The sequence below is a fragment of the Palaemon carinicauda genome, chromosome 15 (assembly GCF_036898095.1).
Source record: "Palaemon carinicauda isolate YSFRI2023 chromosome 15, ASM3689809v2, whole genome shotgun sequence".
In the NCBI taxonomy this organism is placed as follows: domain Eukaryota; kingdom Metazoa; phylum Arthropoda; class Malacostraca; order Decapoda; family Palaemonidae; genus Palaemon; species Palaemon carinicauda.
The window spans coordinates 22,586,838-22,610,842 of record NC_090739.1 but is presented as its reverse complement, the minus strand read 5'-3'; the positions used below and the strand labels follow the sequence as shown (position 1 = coordinate 22,610,842).

The following is a 24,005-nucleotide window of genomic DNA, read 5'->3' as shown; positions in this document are numbered from 1 at the left end:
CTAATTAATTGAACACTGGATCAGATTAGAACTTAAGCATATTAGGCTCAGTAAGATTAAGAGATTAAGATAAATCACATGGATGCATTTTCTATGACTTCTGCCCCTCTATTATTATCATTATTAATATCATTATTATTATTATTATCATTATTATTATTAGTACTTGCTAAGCTACAACCCTAGTTGGAAAAGCAGGATGCTATAAGCCCAGGGACCCCAACAGGGAAAATAGCTCAGTGAGGAAAGGAAAAAAAGAAAAAGAAAATATTTTAAGAAGAATAACAACATTAAAATAAATATCTTCCATATGAACTACATAAACTTTTACAAAACAAGCGAAAGAGAAATTAAGATAGAATAATATGCCCAAGTACCCTCAAGCAAGAGAACTCTAACCCAAGACAGTGGAAGACCATAGTACAGAGGCTATGGCACTACCCAAGACTAGAGAACAATGGTTTGATCTCGGAGTGTCCTTCTCCTAGAAGAGCCACTTACCGTAGCTAAAGAGTCTCTTCTACCCTTAGCAAGAGGAAAGTGGCCACTGAACAATTACAGTGCAATAACCCCTTGGGTGAAGAAGAATCGTTTGGTAATGTCAGCGTTGACAGGTGTATGAGGACAGAGGAAAATATGAAGAGAATAGGCCAGACTATTCGGTGTATGTGTAGGCAAAGAAAAAATGAACCGTAACCAGAAAGAAGGATCCAATGTAGTACGGTCTGGCCAGTCAAGACGCCATAACTCTCTCGTGGTAATATCAGGTTGAGTGGGATTCCAGGGGGAGTGAGGCCCTAGTCAGGCACTCCTCCAAGTGAGGACTTGATGTGTTAGGTTAAGTTAGGTTAGAACACATCTCTATAATTAGTGCTGTTACATTTTTTTTTACATATGTATTTGTAGGGTCGCCATCAATGACATATAAAATATGGATATTTCATAACTTCAGTTCTTTCAGACTAGGGTTTCCTTCTCCCAAACACCCAAGTTTCCCACTAGGGTCACCCCATAATTATTGCAAACAAGGGGAGATGTGTAAATTAACATATATCCACGAATAAATAATAACAGTAGGTTTTTAAGATACACCATGTACCCTCAAACATCTACAGTAAAATATAGCGTACCGGTTGTCAAAAATTGTAAAATACTACTAATTCTATTTACTGTCCTACCATAGAATCAATACCATACATCCACCAAGCCCAGTTAAGATCAAAACAGCCTTATCCATAAGTTTTTCAATTACAGGAAGTTGTAATATCACGTCATACAATCTCAACCTTAATACCAGTTCGTATACAGTCTTTAATAATATAAATAACAATACCGTACTACATAAAGTGATACATTAGCCTGACGTAAGGTAAAATAGGCCTAGGTTACGGAACATAAGATAGAAAATTAAATTCTTCCTGTCTGATAATCAAGAAATAAAAAACTTAATTAAAATGTAATTTTATTTTTATCGTTTACTTAAGTTATAAAAATCCCCTTCACCCTCCGACCAGCAGAACCAACCCAACCCCTTCAACGTTCCCTATGGCCTTTGAGGAGGCAAAGTCTACAGAGTAGGATAAAATAATCTTCCAATAAATCAACTGACCTCTTGTGATATGAGTTCGTCGGCCATTGGGTCACTACAAGATAACTTAGGAATCTGTTGAGTTGGAAAAAAATACTTTGACAAGTGCGGGAACTCGGAATCGTCATTATCACCATTCATTGTTGCCTGTGTTGACATTCGGAGTTACTCTGAACGCGTTACGCTACAATCTCATATCGTCTACTTCTGTGTATGTGTGTGTATATATATATATATATATATATATATATATATATATATATATATATATATATATATATATATATATATATATATATATATATATATGTGTGTGTGTGTGTGTGTGTGTGTGTGTGTGTGTGTGTGTATATATATATATATATATATATATATATATATATATATATATATATATATATATATATATATATATATATATATGTGTGTGTGTGTGTGTATATATATATATATATATATATATATATATATATATATATATATATATATATATATATATATATATATATATATATATACAGTATATATATATATATATATATATATATATATTTATTTATTTATGGGTGGGGATATATACTTTAACGTAGTGAAACAGTTTGCGTATCGCTACGCAAAGCTGTATGCTACTTGTATCAGGGCTACCAATACTAGGTTGGTTTGCTAAGCGATCAGACGAAAATCTCCCACCCAGTAATCCACACTGGCCAGCGTGCTGATGAAAACTGGCTAAACCTCAGACAAGTCTGAGGATTTTGTCCTGCAGTGGACTATCTATCTATCTATCTATCTATCTATATATATATATATATATATATATATATATATATATATATATATATATATATATATAAACTGTTTCCCATAACAGGGATGGCTTTAGATAAAAGGGTAAAGGTCCAGTCACACTTGCATGTTCTCACCCGGTATGTCCTCCCGTATGCCCATACGCGGCCAAACGTGCGTTTTAACCACGCCCACACAGGTATTGAATTGTGCCGCACAACGTTGCACCTACGTTGCACCTACGCACGTCAGTATGACGTTAGTACTGCGTTAGTGTGATGTAGTGCGTGAGTGGCAGCCGTTGTGCGTTGTACTTACGTTGTGCATACGTTATTTGGACCTACTGTATGGACATACTTCCAGGTAGTACGTGAAGGGTCACGCAAGCATAACGTCTTTACTAGGTATGGTGACGTAGGTGGTACGTCAAGTGCCGTCAGAGCTACGTCAGAGCTACGTCAGAGCTACATAAGAGCTACGTCAGAGCAACGTCAGAGCTACGTCAGACTTTCGTCAGAGGTATATCAGCGCGAGGTTGGTGCCAGGCATGCCTCCTCTATACTCCCAGGTATAAAAAGGGTGCTGGGCGGTACCTGACAGTCATTCACCATCCAACCTTCACCAGAGCAGCACTATGGACGACACCATGAGAGATTCATTAGCTTTGCTGAGGGGCCGGCATAGGGGCAATGCTAAACTCAAAAAAGCCCTGAAACTGTATGTGGTACTCAAGGTGACCAAAGCAGTCGTCGACTACTGTGAAGAACAACAAGAAGCACAGAAACGTCGCCGAAAACGACGGAGGGTATGGGTGGAGCCCTATTTGCAACGTCGGATGGAACAGGGTCACTACAACAACCTGATGGAGGAATTGGCCAACGAAGCTCCTGAACTGTTCAAGAATTACACTAGGACAAGCAAAGCCCTGTTTGATGAGATTGTTGAACGCGTTACGCCGCACATCAAGAAGCAAACAACGTGGTGGAGAGACCCCCTCGAACCTGGCCTGCGTGTTGCCATCACACTACGGTTCCTAGCAACAGGGGACAGCTACATGACTCTGCAGTACAGCTTCAGAGTTCCCCACAACACCATCAGCGGCATTGTGCCAGAAACCTGCCGTGCAATTGTCGCCGAGTATGGAAGTGAAGAGCTCCGAACACCACAGACACAGGCGGAATGGCTCCAGGTTGCAGCGGGCTTTTGGGACAAGTGGAAGTTTCCCAACTGCATAGGTGCCATTGACGGGAAACACATCCGCATCAAGAATCCACCTGGAGGAGGGTCTTACTACTATAACTACAAGAAGTTCTACTCAATACTCCTGGTGGGCATCTGCGACAGCCAATACAGATTCCTCTACGTCGACGTGGGTGCCATAGGGTCCGAGTCAGATGCAGGGGTGTTCGCCCACACACAGCTGAAAGAGCTGGTTGAGCACTCTAAGGCCCACATCCCCCCTGCAGGACCTCTACCAGGCGATACTGATGGCAAGAAGTGCGACTACTTCTTCGTTGGAGACGATGCCTTTGCCCTTCGACACTATATGATGAAACCATACCCACTTCGGTCGCTGACGGTTGATGAAAGGATCTACAACTACAGGCTGAGCAGGGCACGTCGAACAATTGAGAATGCCTTTGGGATCATGGCCAATAGGTTCCGGGTCTTCCACACACCCATATGCCTCCGACCCGATAATGTTGAAGCTGTAGTGATGGGAGCGTGTGTGTTGCACAACATGTTGCGCAATAGAGTACTTTCGGCCAGCAGCCTGAGCGATGCGTAGGATCCCAACACACACAACATGGTAGATGGAGACTGGAGAAACGACCCACCTGTTGGCACCCCATTACCATCTATTCATGGCCGTGCCAATGCTGCCATTGCAATTGCCCAGAGGAACTATCTGAAGAAGTATGTGACGTCACCCCTAGGAGCTGTTGCCTGGCAAAACAATATGATATAATAATACATTGTACCACACTATGTACTGTAAATACCCAATAAAACAAAAAAACCAAACATGTGTTTCTTTTTCTTATATTAGTTTGTTTATAATTATGTTATATTATTTTATATTATTTATTTATAATATATTTATTTTATATTTATTTCTTTATATTTTATATTTATTTCTTATTGCCTAATAACTGTTAATAGGAGAAGGAAAAATGGAGTAAACTCAAAATAAACATTTATTTATTCCTTTCAAATTATTGTGTACATTTTGTTTTATTACATAAATTTTATAAGCTGAAGGAAAAATGGAGTAAACTCAAAATAAACATTTATTTATTCCTTTCAAATTATTGTGTACATTTTGTTTTATTACATAAATCTTATAAGCTGAAGGAAAAATGGAGTAAACTCAAAATAAACATTTATTTATTCTTTTCATATTATAATAAAAGCTAAAAGTCCGCTGAAGAGGTCGGCGTATGCAGTGTTGTAGTACTTTGTTGCGGAGGAGCCTTTGCTGGAGTATAGGCTGTGGAGGCTTGGCCCGGCAGCTGCATGTCCATCAACAGGGACATGTTGAGGTCGGTGGTGTTGTTTGCAGGAACCCCAATGCTGCTTGTAGAAGGGCTCCTGAGGAGATACGGTTGCTGCAACAATTGCAGCTGCTGGGGGGTAACCGATGTCACCGCTGGTTGGCCCTGCTGCCGAATGGAAGGGAATGTGGCAGGGAGCTGTGGCACTAGTTGTGGCTGTTGCTGTTGTGGCTGTTGCAGCTGTTGTTGCAGCTGTTGCAACTGCTGCAGCTGTTGTGGCTCCAACATTAGTAGTTGTTGCTGTTGCTGTTGGGGCTGGGCCTTGGGCGGAGAGGGGGCAGGGCAGTACTCAGAGTTAATTATGTGGTACTTTAGGTCATGTGAGGCCATTTCAGCACCTTGTTTGGTCGCCTGCTCATATTTTCTGAGGCAGGCGGTGATCTCCATCCTGAAGATGGGCATCAGGCTTGGCCCAACCTTCAGTAGCATGGGGAGCAACGATTCCAAAAAGTGCCTCGCCGCCTCTGTATCCCTGTCCCCACTCAGCTCCTTGAACTCCGACAGGAAGTGTTTGGCCACATCGATTACCTAGGAAGAAAATTACCCAATCGAATAGATTCTAAAATTCTAAAATTAGTTGATTTAATGAATGTAATTAGATGCAGTTGTATTACTAGTCAATAGTAACCATAAAAACATGTTTTTTTTAATTAGTTGAAACTTTACGTAGTGAATACCTTTGTACAGATTTCTTTTGGTTTTTATTTCATACAAAATTTAGAACTTTATTACTACTATACCTGCCTTCCTTTTAAACAAAATTAAAACACAACTCACCGAGTCAATTGCCGCTCCTGGCTTCATTGGGGGGTGCTTCCTGGTTCGGGGTTTTCTTGGAACCTTGATTGCAGGCACCACCACTACCTCCTCGTCCTCGCTGGCCGGCGAGGGTGTGTCCGGGTCGCCATGAGAAACCCCTACCCCTGTAGTCGTCGCGGTTGTTGTGGTTGTTGTGGCTGCGGTGGTTCTGGTGGCAGGAGTGTCGTCGTCCTGGAATGGATTGGCAATCAATTAAAATGCACGGTCAAATATGCATATATAGTTTAGATTAACAAACATATTTTAGGTTATTTTTTTTTTTATTTCACTAAAGTGTATAAATTAGTATGTTGACTTGGTACGTTTTTATATAGTTTAAATTAACAAACATATTGTAGGTTAATTTTTTTTTAATTTTACTACATTGTATAAATTACTATGTTGACTTAGTACATTTTTATATAGTTTATTATGAAATTATTAACGAACACATTTTAAGTTAAAAAATTGACTCACCGTTGGTAGACCTAGTGTGGCCGTTTTGTGTTGGCGTACTATGTGCGCCTTGAGGAAGGGGAACAGCTCAAGGATCCATCTCTCTCGGTCCGTGTGCCTCTTGGAGCCCGTTGCTTGGCCGCTGACGGTGTTTGTGAGCCGCCCATAGCGGCTCCTGAGGGAGCTGAACCAGGTCCGGAGGTCGGTCCCTGAGACTGGGGGTTCCAACTTGGCCCCTTGTTCCTCCCAGGCCCTGGCGATTTTGGCCTTGTCCTTGTAGGCCGTCTTGCCCCTGTTGTAAATAAACTCGCCCTCCACCTCGAGCCACTGGGCCAGGGCCCTCTCCTGGGCATCAGTCAGGATCACTGAGGGGTTCTTCTTCCTCCTTTTCTGTTTCTTTTGAAGAGCAGGAGCAGGGCCCTCGCCCTGGGAGTTGGACGAATTCTCCTGCGGGCTCCTATCCCTCCTCTCAAACACAGCAACGGCCGAATCATTAAGGAGCAGCTCAACAGAGGGTGATGAAGCTCTGCCTGAAGGAGGAGGGGGGCCTTCGTCGTCCTCGGCACCGACAGGCGAAGAGGGATTGTCCTGAAAATCACTGGGGAGGTCATGGGCAGGGGTAGAGGTGACAATGGGCCTCTTCAAGCCCTTGGACCCTTTACTTCCCTTTACCATGTTGAATAATAAACACGCAACACAATGCACTATACACAGTGGTGGCTCTGAAGGGTGAGGTGTAGTACATCCACGGTATAAACACGCAACACAGTGGTGGCTCTGAAGGGTGAGGTGTAGTACATCCACGGTATAAACACGCAACACAGTGGTGGTACATCCACAGGGTACGGCTCTCTCTGTCACACTGAAGCCACGTTGCCGCGCCGCTGCCTTAACGCTACCTGGCGGTGGCGTGGGTTGGCGTGTTTGGCGGGGAAACAGCCACAATACGTGAAGATGGCGTTGGGCTTCCTTAGCACTGACGTTATACATTACGTATGTTCACGTATGTTCCGGTTGCCCCTAGGTTGGCCTCCCGTGCGCCCAACGTATAGTCAAGTACAATCACGGATACGTGACGACCCACGTATATTGTGAGCTGCCCACAATATACGTGGCCCTCGCCGTACCGCCAGGTATCCACGAGGTACCGTTCATACGGCAAGGTACGTCCTAGGTTGCTGGGACGTTTCCACAATTACTGCGTTGCACGAACCAGCGAACTGCGTTGTACTGACGTTATACGTGCACTTTTTGATACGTGATAATACGGCTGGCCTAAACATGCATGTGTGACTGGACCTTAAGGCAATAATCACTGCCACATTCACATTTTAACTATTAAGTCGAGGGTTAACCTCTGCACTTCTGTTTCCAAAGAACAATATAGTAGTTACTTCAGGCACCCATTATCCAACACAGAAAACTAATCAGGAGCGACCTTACTCTCAGCACGCATATCTGTATGGCAAGTAATGTCCCGCGTTTTTCACAATCACATTTCCAAACAACTTCAATACATTCTTATCCATCCCTCCAGTTATTATAAACTTTTAATAAATTATCATTCGTTACTATCTTAATTACACTCATGGTGCATATTCTATTAGTACAATTAATCTCAACAGCTGCATTTCATTTGATAACTGATTTTGCCCTTAGACCTTTCCTCTCAAGAGTGTTTTTAATCTTTTAAGTAGCGTTTGCAATTCCCTTGCATCCCTGCCCTCAATCAGCTATGAATCATCTGCAAATGTCAACCATTCCACACTCCATTCTCGACTAATCTTATCCAATAACTTTTTACCTAAAACTGTAAACAATTTCGTTTTCAAACTTCTTGTTTAAGAGCATCCAATAAAAATAAACCTACACGGAGTTATGGCACATCTGAGTATAACTGTAGGGTTATCTCTCTCTCTCTCTCTCTCTCTCTCTCTCTCTCTCTCTCTCTCTCTCTCTCTCTCTCTCTCTCTCTCTCTCTCTCTCTCTTAAATTGGGAAACTACTTTGATTTTTGCCTCATGTTCGTCTCTCCATAATTAACTTTGATATAACTGCCGCCAAGTCAACAAAATAATTCTCCATTAGAAAGTTTATGACGATTCTCCCATACAGTATAACAGCCCTTGCAGACCAAAAATAAGACATTTCGCCAATCAGGGTATGTGGGTAAACACAGATTAGATCATGTGTGACTGACACTAAGTTATGAAAGTCTACAGGGTATAGAAGTTCATTTCCAATGTCAATAGTGTATTCCAATGGAAAAAGAACAAATTTGTTAGGGGCACCATAACGTTAAACTTGATGCTAGCTGGAAACTTAACCAGTGTAGCCAGCTGAGGTCTTTGATGAAAATGATGATCTCCCGTTTTACCTTGGTCCTAATTGATGATGGGACGCCTTCAGTCAGGATATTGGCTTTAGTCACTGAATTCAATTGAATACTCCTATTTTTTTTTTTTTTTTTTTGTAGCTTATAGGCTACCTATGTAGCCTATTTTCCACTGATTTTCCTTTATTATCTATTTTATTTTTGCCATTTAATATACAGTATTCATCTTCACTATTATTCTTTAGATTATTGTGATGTATAGTGTTGCCCCTTGATTTTAATCTATGAATTGTCGTTCTACATTTGTTGAATATATATATATATATATATATATATATATATATATATATATATATATATATATATATATATATATATATATATATATATATATACATACATATATATATATATATATATATATATATATATATATATATATATATATATATATATATGTATATATATATACGATTAAATAAACATACTGATGATTGAACTTTGCTAATAATTGACCCCTGACAATTCTAATCACAAAATATGAACTTACGTATGGTGAAGATTAGAAAAAAAAATAGATCTTTGATAAACCCGAAAGTAGTCTGCAATATGTGAAATACAAGTTAAATTTACAATTATTTTTGCAACAGAAAATATTTTGTTCAGATTCTGTAAGGAATATAGGATTTGATTCACATTTAGGTTACAAGGTCAGTGTGAAGGTGAAGCTCCCAGGCACAGCTTTTGGATCAATAGAAAAGGTTAAATTAATACTCCCCTAAACGTTTCTCTGCTTTAAATAAGACCCGTTACCTAGGATCGGTGAGCTGCAGTTGACCTTGAACAATTCTTTTCTTGGGTTCTGGTTCCTAGGTGGTCACTCCGCAAAATAAGTTTGCGGGCACTCTATCAATAAATAGGTAGGCAGAATTGTAATTGAGCTTCTTCCTGTAAACATAAACAAGTCTTGGTGAAATTAGTTAGAAAAATGCCTTGTTATCAGTTTTGGAAACTTACCGTGGTGGTAAATTGGTATTTTTAAATGTAACTCTTCTTTCAGATTTATATCCAACTTATGTATACCACCAGCTCTCTGTTAGGATTCGCAACATATCCACTCTTAGATCCTGTTCTCTTAAATTTCCCAATTTTGTGTATGGAAATGAATGTAGTGTGTTATCTTTGCAAAGGTCACAAGCACAATCTATGCATTTTCCCCTGAAATTTGCTTTTAGTTTGAGTATGTTTGACCTTGCTTCCATCATAAGGATTGTCTTATCCATATCCATTTTTCTAAGTTAAGGTTGTGGACCATTTATTTCTATGATTCTTGATTGTTTAACCCCTTTCTTCTTATCTTCAATTGCCCCCTCTACATTTTTCATAATTCTTTTCTATTTTTTTTTCAGGGCCTTTCCCCAATTTCTTATCTTTCATATTTGCATCATATATTTACAATAAATTCCTTCAATGCTGCTGCCTCACCACTTTCCATAGGGGTTCTGCCATTGGTCTTCAATTATCTCTCTGATTAATCTCTTTTTATCAGAGTTTATGATAGTATGGAACAGTATTATTTCTAACAGTCTATTTTGCAAGACACTGGCCATATTCCTGTTTCTGCTAAATATGACATATCTGTTTTGATGTTGTTACTGTTTTTAGAATAATTTATTGTTAATTTTTTCTCAGTGTTTATTTATTTCCTGGTTTCCTTTCCTCACTGGGCTATTTTTTCCCTTTTGGAGCCCTTGGGCTTATAGCATCTTGCTTTTCCAACTAGGGTTGTCGCTTGGCTAGTAATAATAATAATAATAATAATAATAATAATAATAATAATAATAATAATAATAATAATAATAATAATAATAATAATAATAATAATAATAATGGAGTACTTGATGGTTGTTCATAAATATTTCATAATATTCTGTATTGAAGGTTTTCCAGATCTTTCGTACATTTATCTCTAATTTCACTCCAATTTTATCAATTATTATTGGAACAACCACTGTTGTATATATTTTCTTTCTCACTTCCAATGCCATTATTCATACTTTTCTCATGTCTCCATATTTTTGCATTACTGTAGGAGATAGAAAAAAAATCATGCACATAATGATACAAGCATCAAATTTGATTAGTATGACTTAGAGAACACTCTAAGTCATACTAATCAAATCTTTCAGATTCGCCAACTGAAAATCCAAGATGGCCATCAAATTAGCTGCCTGAAGTTGATGTTTCATGGTCTAAATATGGATTACTATGTTTCCAAGTCTACTGAAGTAGATTTTAGTGTTTATAAAGCAAAGTGACAAACATTTTTCCAGATTTTATTGTTTATAACAAAAGTATCATATATTTTTCAAGATCCGATTTTTTCTTTATTTCTTTTTTAAGATTGTCCGTTTTTCATTTTGTAAGCTTTGCGCCACAACCATCTAACCATGCCACTGGTCCCACAGATACTACTGCTCAGCCTCACATACACAGTTGCATAGTGATGTGCAAGGGAGTGCTGACTGCAAGCACATGCATCTTCTTTTGCTGCATTTTTTACAGGAAAACTTTGTTAGTTCCCGACAATATGCTGCAATAGAGGGTGGTGTTGTTCAATACATCTACCACGCCTCTCCATTCTGTAACCACCCACATTCAGCAGGAATGGTCGTGTCCGGATTAAAGATGGTTACCTGGTCCCAGGGGATTCCATCCTGATAGACCGCACGCTTTACAAGTTCTCTGATGGCTACTTATGTTGGAGGAATTGGACTCTGCTTGCGGGCAAAGAGATCTAGTCTTGCTTTTGTTTCATCCACACTATCAGCTGCACCTGATCTGTCGCACATAAGTACAACAAATCTCTCCAGCCTCCTCAGGTCAATATCATGATTCAATCTTGGATGGTGGCTGAGATTAGTGAATGTTTCAGAAACATCATCAATCTTTCTCCTCTGTCTATTATGTTTTGTAATTTCTTATGTTGCACTACCGCTAGAGTATTCTTGGGTTTTTTGACTGTCCAGACAGTACTGAATCGAGTCCTCTTAAGTTACGGCTGATTTTCCCCTTACCTACACATACACCGAATAGCCAGGCCTATTCTTTACATACTCCCCTCTGCCCTCATACACCTGGTATTACTGAGATTACCAAACAATTCTTCTTCGCTCAAGGGGTTAATTTCTGCATTGCCATTGTTCAGTGGCTACTTTCCTCTTGTTAGGGGTAGAAGAGACTCTTTAGCAATGGTAAGCAGCTCTTCTAGGAGAAGGGCATTCATAAATCAAACCATTGTTCTCTGGTCTTGGGTAGTGCCATAGCCTCTGTACCATGGTCTTCCACTGTCTTGGGTTAGAGTTCTCTTGCTTGAGGGTGCACTCGGGCACACTATTCTATCTTATTCTCTTCTTATTTTTATTTTGAAGTTTTTATCCTCTTGTTATTTTCAAGTTTTTATAGTATATATATGAAAGATGTATTTTAATATTGTAATTGTTCTTGAACTTCTCTTGTAGTTTTCCTTTATTTCCTTTCCTCACTGGGCTATTTTCCCTGTTGGAGCCCTTGGGCTTATATCATCCTGCTTTTCCAACTAAGTTAGCGAATAATAATAATAATAATAATAATAATAATAATAATAATAATAAAAACAACTATAAGGATAATCACACAAGTTTCTTTAAAACATATATATATTTCTTTTTGCCAAGTACTTGCCTAGTCATGTCTTGTCAAGGCCAATAGACTATGACTACACATATAAGCTTAGAACACCCTTCACTTAATAGCAATCTTCATATCTTACAGGTCTATATTGAAAGAGTCCTGTCTCCTACCTAAAATCTAGACAGACTATGCATTATTACACAATCCTTAGTATAAAGTGTTAAAAGATATAATCAAAACATGGTAATACTCAATATACAAATGTGTATAATTTGAAACTCCCTGTTTTAGTGGAGTAATTATAAAAGGAAAGTGACACTTTTGAAAACCCTGGTAAGCAACGGCTCAGGGTAAGCTTCTTGGGCAGTTGTAGGTCCAAGGCTTGTAATCATATAGGAATCCTAACGCAGTTTTAAACAAAAGCTACATAGGCTACATTTAGAGATAGTCCTTTTGGAACAGGGAACCTCAGGAGTGGAGTTATAGGTCGAATGAAGTCTCACGCTATTGACAAGGCCAAAGGCCCGAAGAGTATTAACTCATATCGTCCTATGCCTTGCAGTAGAAATTACTTGGGCCATTCTGTGAGTGACAGAGGCTTCCTACTAAAAAGAAATCAGATCAAACCATGCGGAACGTAGTGGGTGAGGAGAGAAGTGGGAACGAGAACTCAAATGAGAAGAAAAGGTTTTTTTTACAGGGAATTAAATGTAGAGGACGGTAAATGGTCAAATGGATAAAGGAAAAAAGGATGCAAGTGGAGAGATGCTAGATGTGAATGTAGTCATGGGTCGATGTAGTAAGTATTTTGAGTTTGTTGAATGTGGAGAATGAAATGAAGGTAGAGCTGTGTTACAAGCTCTGGAAGCTTTGGAGTAAGACTGAAATTACTTGTGGGAGTGGCTGTTATGAGAAAAGTAACTAAGAGGAAAATAATAATAATAAAAAAACAATAGTTAATGGGAATACAGCTGAGATGCTAAGGGACTGACAACGTTTGGCATATGTAGATGATAGAATGTTATAGTGGAATAAGTAAAAGGAATGATAATTAATTTTGAAGGTAAAGGGGATAAGGGAGACATCAAAATTGTTGGGGTATAACGCTGCTAAATCGATGTTCGCATATGATTCGGCACTGATTAGGGACAGTGAAAAGAAACTTAAAAACCTGATAAGAGTATCCTAAAGTGTTTCCAAGATAAAGTTAGGAATAAATGTGAGCAAGAAAAAGGTTAAATAAAAAAGGGAGATTAAGAAATATCTTAATATGGATGGCGGAATAATGGAAGTGACTGGCTCAAATAACGATACGAAAGGAATGCAGTTTTGCAAGACCCGACTCCCCATAAAGCTCGCCTGTAGGCTATCAGTTAAAAATCTCGCGGGAAATTTCCGTAGAATATCTAATTTCTTACATATTTGAATTACGGCAATAGGCTTTATGATATGGTAGAGACCAGGAAACGCTATAGTAAAATTGAGAGCCATGGCAGTAAAATTATGTAAAAAATGTGATCAATGGATGACTTTAATGGTGTTTGCTCAGGGGAAAGTATCCATCCAAGTCCTATTGAAAGATTATCGCTTTCTTTCACACAAAGTATATATATATATATATATATATATATATATATATATATATATATATATATATATATATATATATATATATATATATATGTGTGTGTGTGTGTGTGTGTGTGTCGTTTTTAAAATCGAAATAGAAGTAGATATTGGTTGACCTTTTTAGATGTGTTAGTTTTAAGAAATGGTAGAGGCTTTAGATTTCCAGTTTCACCATTACTCCAATCATCATCCAATGACCAAAATGATGGTATATTCATCAATGATTTTAAGGGCACTGCTGGTCAGTTGCCCACAATTCCTTGAAGCAGAGCTTGGGATGATCCGGGAAATTGCAGGTAATTTACAATACCCGGAGGATTTTATCGACACCGTTTTATAAAGCATGGATTTTTTTTTTCATGACACTGACTCTAGAACGAATTTTAATATGAAAAACCTTCTCATTTTACCCTTCCATAATAATTTCTTGACAATTCCTAGATTAATGAAAACTTTAATGTTGATGTTAATTTAAGGATAGCATTTGGAATTCACCTGTACAAAACAATGGATGTGTTTATGAAATCCCATGCCAGACAAAGTGGAAAAAATTAAAACAGCAAAGATATAATGTTTGAACAGAAAACCAAACAAGCAGTTTGTTTCAGCGTATGAATAATTGTAATCATACCATTAATTGGAAAGGGGCAAGCGAAATACTATATTGTACTGACCCGATAAAATGTAAGCCTATAGAACTATATCATTCAGAAAAGCCGTCTGGAATTGATCAACAGCAGCACAGGAATGTGTAAAGTTGATGAACTACTAATAAACAATGTAATTAACTAGCTGTAATTTTTTAAACTACCTGTGTACTAATTTCTCTGTTATTGTATTATTTCCTGTTTTCAACTACTGTCGCAGAGATGACTTTGACGCTGTTCCTAACACTTTGTACCAATTGGACATGAAGAGGTATGACAATACAAAAGCGCTAGTGCAAAATTTAGTTTTTCTGATCTTTCTACCACCTTAATGACACACACACACACACACACACACACACATATATATATATATATATATATATATATATATATATATATATATATATATATATATATATATATATATATATATATATATATATATATATATATAATGTAGTAGGTTGGCCAGGGCACCAGCCACCCGTTGAGATATTACCACTAGAGAGTTATGGGGTCCTTTGACTGGCCAGACAGTACTACATTGGATCCTTTTCTATGGTTACAGTTCACTTTCCTTTTGCCCACACATACACCGAACAGTCTGGCATATTCTTCACAGATTCTCCTATGTCCCCATACACCTGACAACACTGAGATTACCAAACAATTCTTTTTCACCCAAAGGGTTAACTATTGCACTGTAATTGTTCAGTGTCTACTCTCCTCTTGGTAAGGGTATAAGAAATTCTTTAGCTCTGATAAGCAGCTCTTCTAGAAGGACACTTCAAAATCAAACCATTGTTCTCTAGTCTTTGGTAGTGCCATAGCCTCTGTATCATGGTCTTCCACTGTCTAATTTCTTTTCCTCTGGTTTCGGTATAGTTTATATAGGAAATGTCTATTCTAATGTTAATATTCATAAGATATTCTATTTTTTCCTATTTCCTTTCCTCACTGGGTTATTTTCCTTGTTGGGGCCCCTGGGCTTATATCATCTTGCTTTTCCAACTAGGGTTGTAGCTTAGCAAGTAAAATATATATATATATATATATATATATATATATATATATATATATATATATATATATATATATATATATATATATATATATATATATATATATATATATATATATATATATATATATATATATATATATGTATATAAAATAATAATAATAAGAAGAAGAAGAAGAAGAAGAATACGGAAGTGGGGAATATGGGGAAAGGAAGAGTACCCCTGGATTATTATAATACAATCCAGTTTATAGCTCAAAGGCAGGTACTCGGGATGGGAAAGATTAAGGAAATAGGAAGAAAGAGAAGTACAGGAGAAGAATAAAAGAGAGGGGCAGACCCTCTTGCGATATTAGGGAATTGGTAATTCGTTATATATATATATATATATATATATATATATATATATATATATATATATATATATATATATATATATATATATATATATATATATATATATGAAACCAGAAGACATTTAATCAAAGTGATTTCCATGGTGATTTATTATTAGTTGAAGAATTGTCTTCGATTTAGCAATAGTTTAAAAATGCTATTTTGATGTGAGATAAACATATAGAACTTTCTTTCATTTTAGTCAGTGATTTTAAAAGATGCGCCCAACGTTGTCTTCTGTCGGTGATTGTCAAGTGTGTTTAGCTGGCAGTGGTGGCAAGATAAACCTTACACGTGTAGGTATATACCGTTCCAGTAATATATTAAAATCTCGTGTATATTTTTAAAAAGTCATTTTATTAACATTTTGTTACATTTCACGTGTAAATAACATAATTATTTGTCTTAAACTGGTATAATTCTATTAAAATATAGGTAACGTTTTTGTTTTTAAAGTATTAGCCATATGCATTTGATTTAAAGCGAACACATCGCTTTCAGATCTGTCACTTTCGTAGCAGAAGCTCTTCTGTTCGCCTTACAAGTTACAATCGCTGGATTACTGGTGAAAATGAAGTCTCTGTTGATATTGTTGGCTGGTGTTGTGGCCGTAGCGTATGGTAAGCTATAACAGTGCACATTTTTAAATTATATATCAAACTACAAGTAGATTATAAGTAGACCGGTTTATTCACTATTCGTACCCTAAGGTACGAGTCTAGCATCGGCAGTGAAGTAGGGAAGATAATTTTTAATAGGGTTTGTTGCATTCCTAGATACCTGCTTGAAAGTAGTCAGGATCATGCCAATATGTAAAATTAGTCCATCTATGATTTATGTATTGAATTCATTGTATAGCATTAATTTTGTTGGTCGAAATTCACCGACCTGTTCTAGGTCATTAAGGCCAAATTCTACTAATAGATCCCCAATGCTTAGAAACAGTACAGTTTAAGAAGCTTGTGAATTACGAAAGCTTTTAAAATACTAGAATAACACAGGCTTGGCTAAATGAAAGTCATGGTGCTATCTGTGCTCTTCTGAAAATTATAGTCCTGTTAATGGTAACCAGTTTTGGGGTGAATGTAGTTCGTTGGGACGGTAAGATAAGAGTACAGCAGTCTAAGGATAGGCTCCTAGGTTAGGTTAGGTGGAGAACATTAGGTTAGGTTAGGAAACATTCAGTTAGGTGATGTTCTTGTCTGTATAATGTGGTTTTTTTACTCTGTCCCAACAAACTACAAAGGCTCCCCAGCTGTCATTATTGGAAAACTTGAGTAAACATTTATTGGACTGTTTGTAGATCGGCGGATACAGGTCAACTAAGTCCTAAAATAAGAGTTGAGCGTCTTTGTGTATCAGCGGCAAGTTCCTCATGCGTTGATTAGAAATAAACTTTCCCCCCTAACATAACCTACAAGCTGTGTCCTTACCTACATACCTAACAGGGGGGCTGATGCCCCCCTTACACTGCCGTATTCTAAGTTACCCATATTAATTCATACAGGTGGCCGCTATCATACATACATCCCTAAGATTTGTTCAATCCTATTCTACTAAATCATAGATGGGGCCTAACTTAAAATGCCCCCCACCTAACATTGCCTATGCTAGCGTGTTCTGGTTTTTTTATAATTACTGACAGAGAAAGCTTTTCAACTTGAAAATAGGAGTTTCATTTAGAAAATTATCCGTTTTCTTCGAAAATGACACTTATTTTCTCTTCAAATAAAGACCTAGTTATCTAAAGAATAGTAACCAATGGGGTTAGCATGCGCAGCTCAGCAAGTACCGCTTGACAGTACTTTAGGAGCTTTATTTTTTTTTTCCCGCCAGTCCATGGCAGAGCAAAACCCATTAGATTTCTTAAAAGATATCCTTGTTCTTAGATGGTCTAATGAGTTTTCGGTTTATTTGCTGTTGAAATGGTCAAATTTAGAAAAGCATATTATTTACCCAAGGAAAGACTATTTTTTTCTGTTCAAAATGCTATTCTGTCTGTAATTGTAATTTTACCCGTGTTCTTGAAAAGTGGCTGACCCCCACTTCTGGCACTACAACCCTCCAGCTACCTCTACTGGTACTTGGTGGTTGCCCTTGCCCTTCTACAAGCTACCCTATTTACTTTCTTTACCAGTACAGTACCAGCAAATATCAAAACTTCAATTCCTTCTTAATACAAATTATAATAGAACACTTTTCCCTCCCTTATACACTTGACCATCTTGGATTGGCATCAGGTTAAAGTAATTCCATAACGTGTATTCACAGACTTTCCCAATTGCTTATGTTTTGGGGGTTGTATATCATTAGTCTTGGTTATTTGTGCAAACCATTTAGATTTATGGTTTCTCATGTCTAGCCCAGCGTTGCTTCCTCGGCCACATTCAGTGTGGGTAAATGTAATGATGCTATTGTAGCCTCATAGAATTTCCACAAGCGCTTTGTTATATTTTCAAGGGGCACATTATTTCCTTTAGATTTGACTTAGCAAGAAAAGGACATTCCGTTCTAAAATTTATATAATATTTAGTCGTATTATTTAAGGATTAAATCGAAAAATCATAATCCATGTTTTATTTATGCTAATTTGCTTTCCTTATCAAAGCTTAGTTACCAAAATTTAAAGCACTCACAAAGTTTTTTTTTTTTTATACAAAGAAATGTACAGTATTCGTAGTTATCATGACCATGGAGGGATGCCAAATACTGTATTGCTATTTGACCACGTTTTGAGACAAAAAATAAAAACACAATGACATAACTGGTCTTCTCAAAATATTTGGTATAACTCTACCTATATACTGTTCAGTAGAGAAATAACATTTGTGTTGTTGCATTTATCAAGCCGAGAGAGGAAGAGGAAGGCAAATACAAATGTGTGTAAAAATTGGATTGAGATAGGGAAGTTCATTAACAGGAATATGTGGTACATTAGTCTCTGTTGCTGCTTTATTTGCATTTGCAGTTGTTCCCCCAACATCTACATTGTACAGTATAGCATAACTATAGTCCATTTCTTTTATCGAGGCAGATTTGCACCAACTCACAGCGGTGCCCTTCTAGCTCGGAAAATTTTCCTGATCGCTGATGGGTTAGAATTATCTCGTCCAACCAATCAGCGATCAGGAAACTTTTCCGAGCTAATAGGGCACCGCTGCGAGTCGGTGCAAATCTGCATCACTAAAAGAAATTGACTATAGTGATTATTAAGTACACATTTTTCTTCATCTGAAAGTCAAAAAAAACCTACTGGTAAGGATACTGAAGGTCTAGTGGTCATGCATTTAGAGATTGCCAGTGGCTGCAGAAATAGTCAATACAAAATTTTAAAGTTTTTGGCCCTTGGAATTTCTTTATGCAAATCATATTTGTGTTGACTAGATACTGTACTATGCTTCATAACATTACAAGAAGAAATTTTGGTAAAAATTTTGGGTTCAATTATAGAATAGTGCAATATTAGTTAGGACATTAAAACTTGCATACAGTACTGTAGTAGAATAGATCTTTGCAAATATACTAATTTGGAGGAAACCTCTGTTAATGAAGTTACAGATTTTAATAAAAAAATACCCATTTTGATCCTTCTGTCATAACACATATCGTAGGAAGCTCCTTCCATCCAGTAGTTCAGAAAAAAATTGATTGGTGGTGCTTCTGCCGCAAATTACTTGTTCGAACGAAATAAAGGGCCCAACATTTTATGTTTCAAACATCTTTGTTATTTATTTTCAATATTGGAATATGCAATATAATCATATCTCCAATTTTATTAATCATGTTAATAATAAAAGGGAAGGGTAGAAATATGTTTGATATACAGTATTTAATCTGATCATTGGAAATGGAAGCCAAGTCCTTGTTTGAACAGATGCTGGAGTGCCAAGTTACAACACACCCTATTGTTAAGTGTGTATTCACCCCTTTAAGTTTGTAAAATTGATAATTAATGCCAAAATACTGCCCCACGGGGCTACCGCGCATAGCGAAACATAGTCTGGTTGCCAGAAAATAGGATCAGTGAGATGATGTTTAATCACAATTGAAGCCAGCATACAGCAGATAAAAAACCAATAAAGCATTAGCTGAACTAAGAAAGGAGGTATTTGTAATACGATGAACACTGCTACAAATGACTCCATTGTAAATGGAGTAGAATACCCCGTTTTAAGTGTCCGGACGTTTGGCAAACAAAAGCTCTAGTGTTTTGACAGTTTTATTACTGTTACATGGTTTAGATTATGGCAACTTTTATTACAATGACTTTTTTTATGATAACTAGCTGAAGCAAAGTTTCTAAAAGTTTATTTAAATATCAAGGTGTTTTGAACGTAATTGATGACAGTACTGAGTGCAAGCCATAGCTTTTTAGTTATGGTAGGCTACCCACCATAACTCAAATCTATTTATTTGCGCCAAGAATCATTAAAAATAACATTCGAAACTTTAAAACTGTTAATTGCACCATTCTATAATTTTACCAAATTTTGTTGAAAATAACTTTAAAAGTATTTTGTGGTGTTTTGAATGTTTTTGATAATTATTTCTTGTGGAAATCCATAGTTATTTTGTTATGGTGGGTTGACTACCATAACCGAAAAGCTGTGAGGTTGCACTTGGTACCGTCATTAATAACGTTCGAAACACCTCAGAATATACTGTGTCAATCATTTAAACTTTGTTGTTTCCACAGTCATCATTGTAATATAAGAAAGTTATGGTTATCAAAACCCAATACCAGTTTTTAGTAATGAAACATTATTAGAGCTTTTGTTTGCCAGGACTTGAGGCACATAGAAAAGGGGATATTTTCTATCCAATTTTATATGAAGTCATTCATACCCTGTCTATATCTTACTACGAAAACCAGTTTGCATAATTGAGCTTATTTATCTGTATGTTGGTATGCCATATTAACACTACTGTAAATATTTGTCACAATTTAACATTTAATTGTTCCTATGCTCTGGGAAGCGAAACACGTTTTGCTACGTGCGTTAGCCCCTGTGGATAGTATTTTGACGTTATTTTAATTATCTAATTTAGCACTTACAGTACTTCAATTGGGCCTTTTTGTTAGAACAAGTAGCTTACGATGGAAGCATCACCTATCAGTTTTTCTTTCTGAACTACTGAAAGGGCATAGGCTCCTGTGGGAGCTGTCAAAAGGACCAAAAAAAAAAAAAAAAAGAAAAAAAAAATCTGTTAAAATCTATAACTTTGTTAATGATAGTTTCTGCTTGCAGTATTTGGTGTTCAAAATATTGTACAATATTTTATTTGCAAAGTTCAGTTCAATTATGCAAATTCCAATGTCCAAACTAATGTTACACTATTTTATAATGAAACCAAATTTTTTGTAGCGTACATCATTTTCAGTGTACAGTATTGTATACTGTAGTAAGTACAGTATAATCATAATTACTAGTGGTGACATTGGTGTTTTTGTAAATCTTTGGAAGTAAATGTGCCCCTCAGAATGTTGTTAATTTACCGTTCTGTATTTTCAGGCGAGACATGTGAAGGTGCACAAGTTGATGCAGTTGGATTTACCTCAGAGGATGCAACCCTTGTCACAAAGATAGCATACATTGCAGATTTCAGCTTATCCTGTTCAAATGGTGCAAAGGTAATGAATGGTTTTGTAATGTTATATCAGAAAAATAAGATATTTTTTATGGAATTTGGATAACATACAGGATATCATTGCAAATGACATGGCTGTACTTTTTATATCATTCAGAAGAATGTTACAATCCTGTATTTTACTTTTGATATCATCAAATAATAATTCTATGATTTTATTTCAGGATGTGTCACTGTATGCAGAAACTTTTGATGGCATTGTTGGTGTTGCTCGATCAGTTGATGGTGTCAAGTACCAAGTAAGCTGTAGGATGATTTAATTTTTTCACCAATTAACTTAAATTTAATTTTTTGGTTGTTAATCATACTTTGTCAGTGTTAAAAATTTTAACCTCCCGAGGGTCCAATGTGAGTCTCCCATTCACGTAGTTATGCTATGAAACCTCAACGTAAGTAGGTGAACACATGGCATCGCTGCTCACTGTAAGAAAGTATGCAAGTCACTAGCCTATCAGAGGTTTTGTCACGGCAGGGATCTCCAAATGGTTAATATTTTGGTAGAATTACTGCAATATAAAACAATATTGTTACTCCAAGAATATACTATTTAATCATTTTTATTATAAGGTTGAGAACTTTTTATAATTTTGGAGTGCCCAGTGTAACACTCGAGTGTACAGTACTATATTGTATAGAGATTGGTAAGTGGACATATAAGTTGATCCTTTTTGTAAATTAACTTGAAAGTATAATTCAGTAGATTACAGTACTCTAAATTGTCATAAATATTGGTATGTGTACTCCTTTTAGCTGATGTGAATTGTTTGTCACGTCTTTTTAATTCATATTTATTTATGAATATATTAATCTCCCTGGTACGCTATGTAACATCCAATTGTTCTATATTCATAGGTAAGCTGGGTTGAAGATGTTGCTACAGCGGGATCTGGGCAGCGACCAATCAAGCTTTTTGATGAAGCTGGATATGCTGCATTAAGGAAGGCAAGTTTTTGTTTTAGTGGAAACCTTTTACACACTTTACTTTGCTTATGATTACTGATTTGATGTACTTGGAGTAAAACCAATTATAAATTGTTACTGAGTGAAACATTGTCCTTTTATATTTCATGTATTTTAGGCTCGGTGGAAAACTGTATGAATGTGTCGCCGGGTGAAACCTCCTTTAATAGTCTTGTTACACTTTGTATTTCAGGCTCAGCGAGGAAATGAAGATACTGCTGCAGTTCAGCCAATTGCTGTTATTAACCTCTACCATCCCGTAAGTTTATACAATATGCATTTTATTTTATTCTGTATGAGAAACAATACAGTATCTATGGTATACAACTTTCTGCTGTATTCAATTAGTTTTTGTAATGTATTGTTTACTTAACAAAAATATACCACTTTATCCTTCAACTAGCATTTTCCTTGGTGTGAATTGGCTGCTGTATATAATAACATGGTAATGGTAAAGAGAAGACACATTGTATTTATACAAACTATCTTAATTTCAGGGTGCATACAGAGGTCCATGGGTTCAGTCAGAGACTATGGCCATTCTTGCTGCTATATTCATTTATTACTATGCCCTGACACAGAAGAACAAGCTCATGGCTTAATATTTTTTTTTTCTGTTTATGAAGGTGCAGTGATAGAGTGCTTGTAAGTAAATGCATGTTCAGGATTGTCAGAGTTGAAGATATTTTGATATACGCTTTAGTATGTGTATGAATGGAGGAACAAAAATGGTTGTTAATATTGTTTATAAGTTATATGATGACTGTGACTGAGGCTGGTTTGAATAAAATTGTAGTAAATTTTTCATATCAATTTCATTGATCCCTTGCAAGTTTTGAAAAGGCAATTATTGATTTGGACTTGATTGAAGGCTGTTTTTTCAATATTTAACTTAGCCGGTGATTATATAAGCTGCAGCTCTGCTGCTCGACAGAAAACTCTACGTAAAAAATCCGCCAGCGATCGCTATGCAGGTAGGGGGTGTACTTCAACAGCGCCATCTGTCATGCAGGTACTCAGTACTCATTGTAAACAAAGAACTCAATTTTCTCTCTGTCGTGCTACCGGCAAGACCTACTAATTCGCTGTTGCTAACTGGATTTGTTTTCACAACTATTTGGTGAAGTACACGTTTCTAGTTTTGAGCTTTCGCTGTGCAGGCTTTCTCTTCAATAAATCCTTGCATTTTTTTTTTTGATATCGGATTATTTGTTGATGACTTTGGATAGTTTTTTAATTCCCCTTTGACCAATTCAAAATGGCTGACCCTTCTCAAGTCCCAAAATTCAGGAAGTGTAATGCTAGGGACTGTTCAAGGCGTCTTCCGAAGGCCTCTATCGATCCTCACACCGTTTGTTCCAATTGTCGGGATAAAACCTGTCAATTGGAAGATCGATGTGAGGAATGCGTTGGGCTTTCGGAATTTGATTTTATCGAATTCCAGAAATATACACGTAGGCTAGAGAGAGATAGAGTCAGGAGAAGTTCATCTCGTTCAGTTGATTTTTCCT

The 24,005-nt window shown here is 36.8% G+C and overlaps 4 protein-coding genes across 4 annotated transcripts in view; 2 read left to right on the top strand and 2 right to left on the bottom strand.

Moving 5' to 3' along the window:
* Window positions 1-1,765, bottom strand: part of LOC137654514 (hypoxia-inducible factor 1-alpha inhibitor-like) — a 127,174-nt gene extending 125,409 nt beyond the window's left edge. Inside the window, exon 1 of the mRNA XM_068388210.1 lies at window positions 1,610-1,765. Coding sequence (XP_068244311.1) covers window positions 1,610-1,747 — 138 coding nt within the window. The 5' untranslated portion in view covers window positions 1,748-1,765. The remainder of the gene's footprint in view (window positions 1-1,609) is intronic.
* Window positions 1,766-3,008: 1,243 nt separating this feature from the next.
* Window positions 3,009-4,163, top strand: LOC137653902 (uncharacterized). Its single transcript, XM_068387530.1, has one exon. The coding sequence runs from the start codon at window positions 3,009-3,011 to the stop codon at window positions 4,161-4,163; it is 1,155 nt and encodes a 384-aa protein (XP_068243631.1).
* A 625-nt stretch (window positions 4,164-4,788) lies between these two features.
* On the bottom strand, window positions 4,789-7,438 carry LOC137654248 (uncharacterized). Its single transcript, XM_068387877.1, has 3 exons — window positions 6,205-7,438; window positions 5,707-5,919; window positions 4,789-5,457 (listed from the first exon to the last, which is right to left on the bottom strand). Exons 1-3 carry the CDS (start codon window positions 7,171-7,173, stop codon window positions 4,789-4,791), a joined length of 1,851 nt encoding a protein of 616 aa, XP_068243978.1. The 5' UTR covers window positions 7,174-7,438.
* An 8,948-nt stretch (window positions 7,439-16,386) lies between these two features.
* Window positions 16,387-23,299, top strand: Tapdelta (Translocon-associated protein delta). Its single transcript, XM_068387876.1, has 6 exons — window positions 16,387-16,505; window positions 21,399-21,517; window positions 21,699-21,773; window positions 22,387-22,476; window positions 22,688-22,753; window positions 22,992-23,299. The coding sequence occupies exons 1-6, from the start codon at window positions 16,457-16,459 to the stop codon at window positions 23,094-23,096; spliced, it is 504 nt and encodes a 167-aa protein (XP_068243977.1). The 5' UTR covers window positions 16,387-16,456; the 3' UTR covers window positions 23,097-23,299.
* The last annotated feature ends 706 nt before the right edge of the window (window positions 23,300-24,005 follow it).

Excerpts from the sequence above, each read along its gene's own strand:
- LOC137653902 (XM_068387530.1), top strand. The coding sequence starts at position 3,009 with ATGGACGACACCATGAGAGATTCATTAGCTTTGCTGAGGGGCCGGCAT.
- LOC137654248 (XM_068387877.1), bottom strand. The coding sequence starts at position 7,173 with ATGTATAACGTCAGTGCTAAGGAAGCCCAACGCCATCTTCACGTATTG. Across the intron at positions 5,920-6,204 it reads CCACACTAGGTCTACCAACG|GACGACGACACTCCTGCCAC; the intron begins GTGAGTCAATTT and ends AATCCATTCCAG. Across the intron at positions 5,458-5,706 it reads CAGGAGCGGCAATTGACTCG|GTAATCGATGTGGCCAAACA; the intron begins GTGAGTTGTGTT and ends TTTTCTTCCTAG.
- Tapdelta (XM_068387876.1), top strand. The coding sequence starts at position 16,457 with ATGAAGTCTCTGTTGATATTGTTGGCTGGTGTTGTGGCCGTAGCGTAT. Across the intron at positions 16,506-21,398 it reads TGTTGTGGCCGTAGCGTATG|GCGAGACATGTGAAGGTGCA; the intron begins GTAAGCTATAAC and ends CTGTATTTTCAG. Across the intron at positions 22,477-22,687 it reads GATATGCTGCATTAAGGAAG|GCTCAGCGAGGAAATGAAGA; the intron begins GCAAGTTTTTGT and ends TTTGTATTTCAG.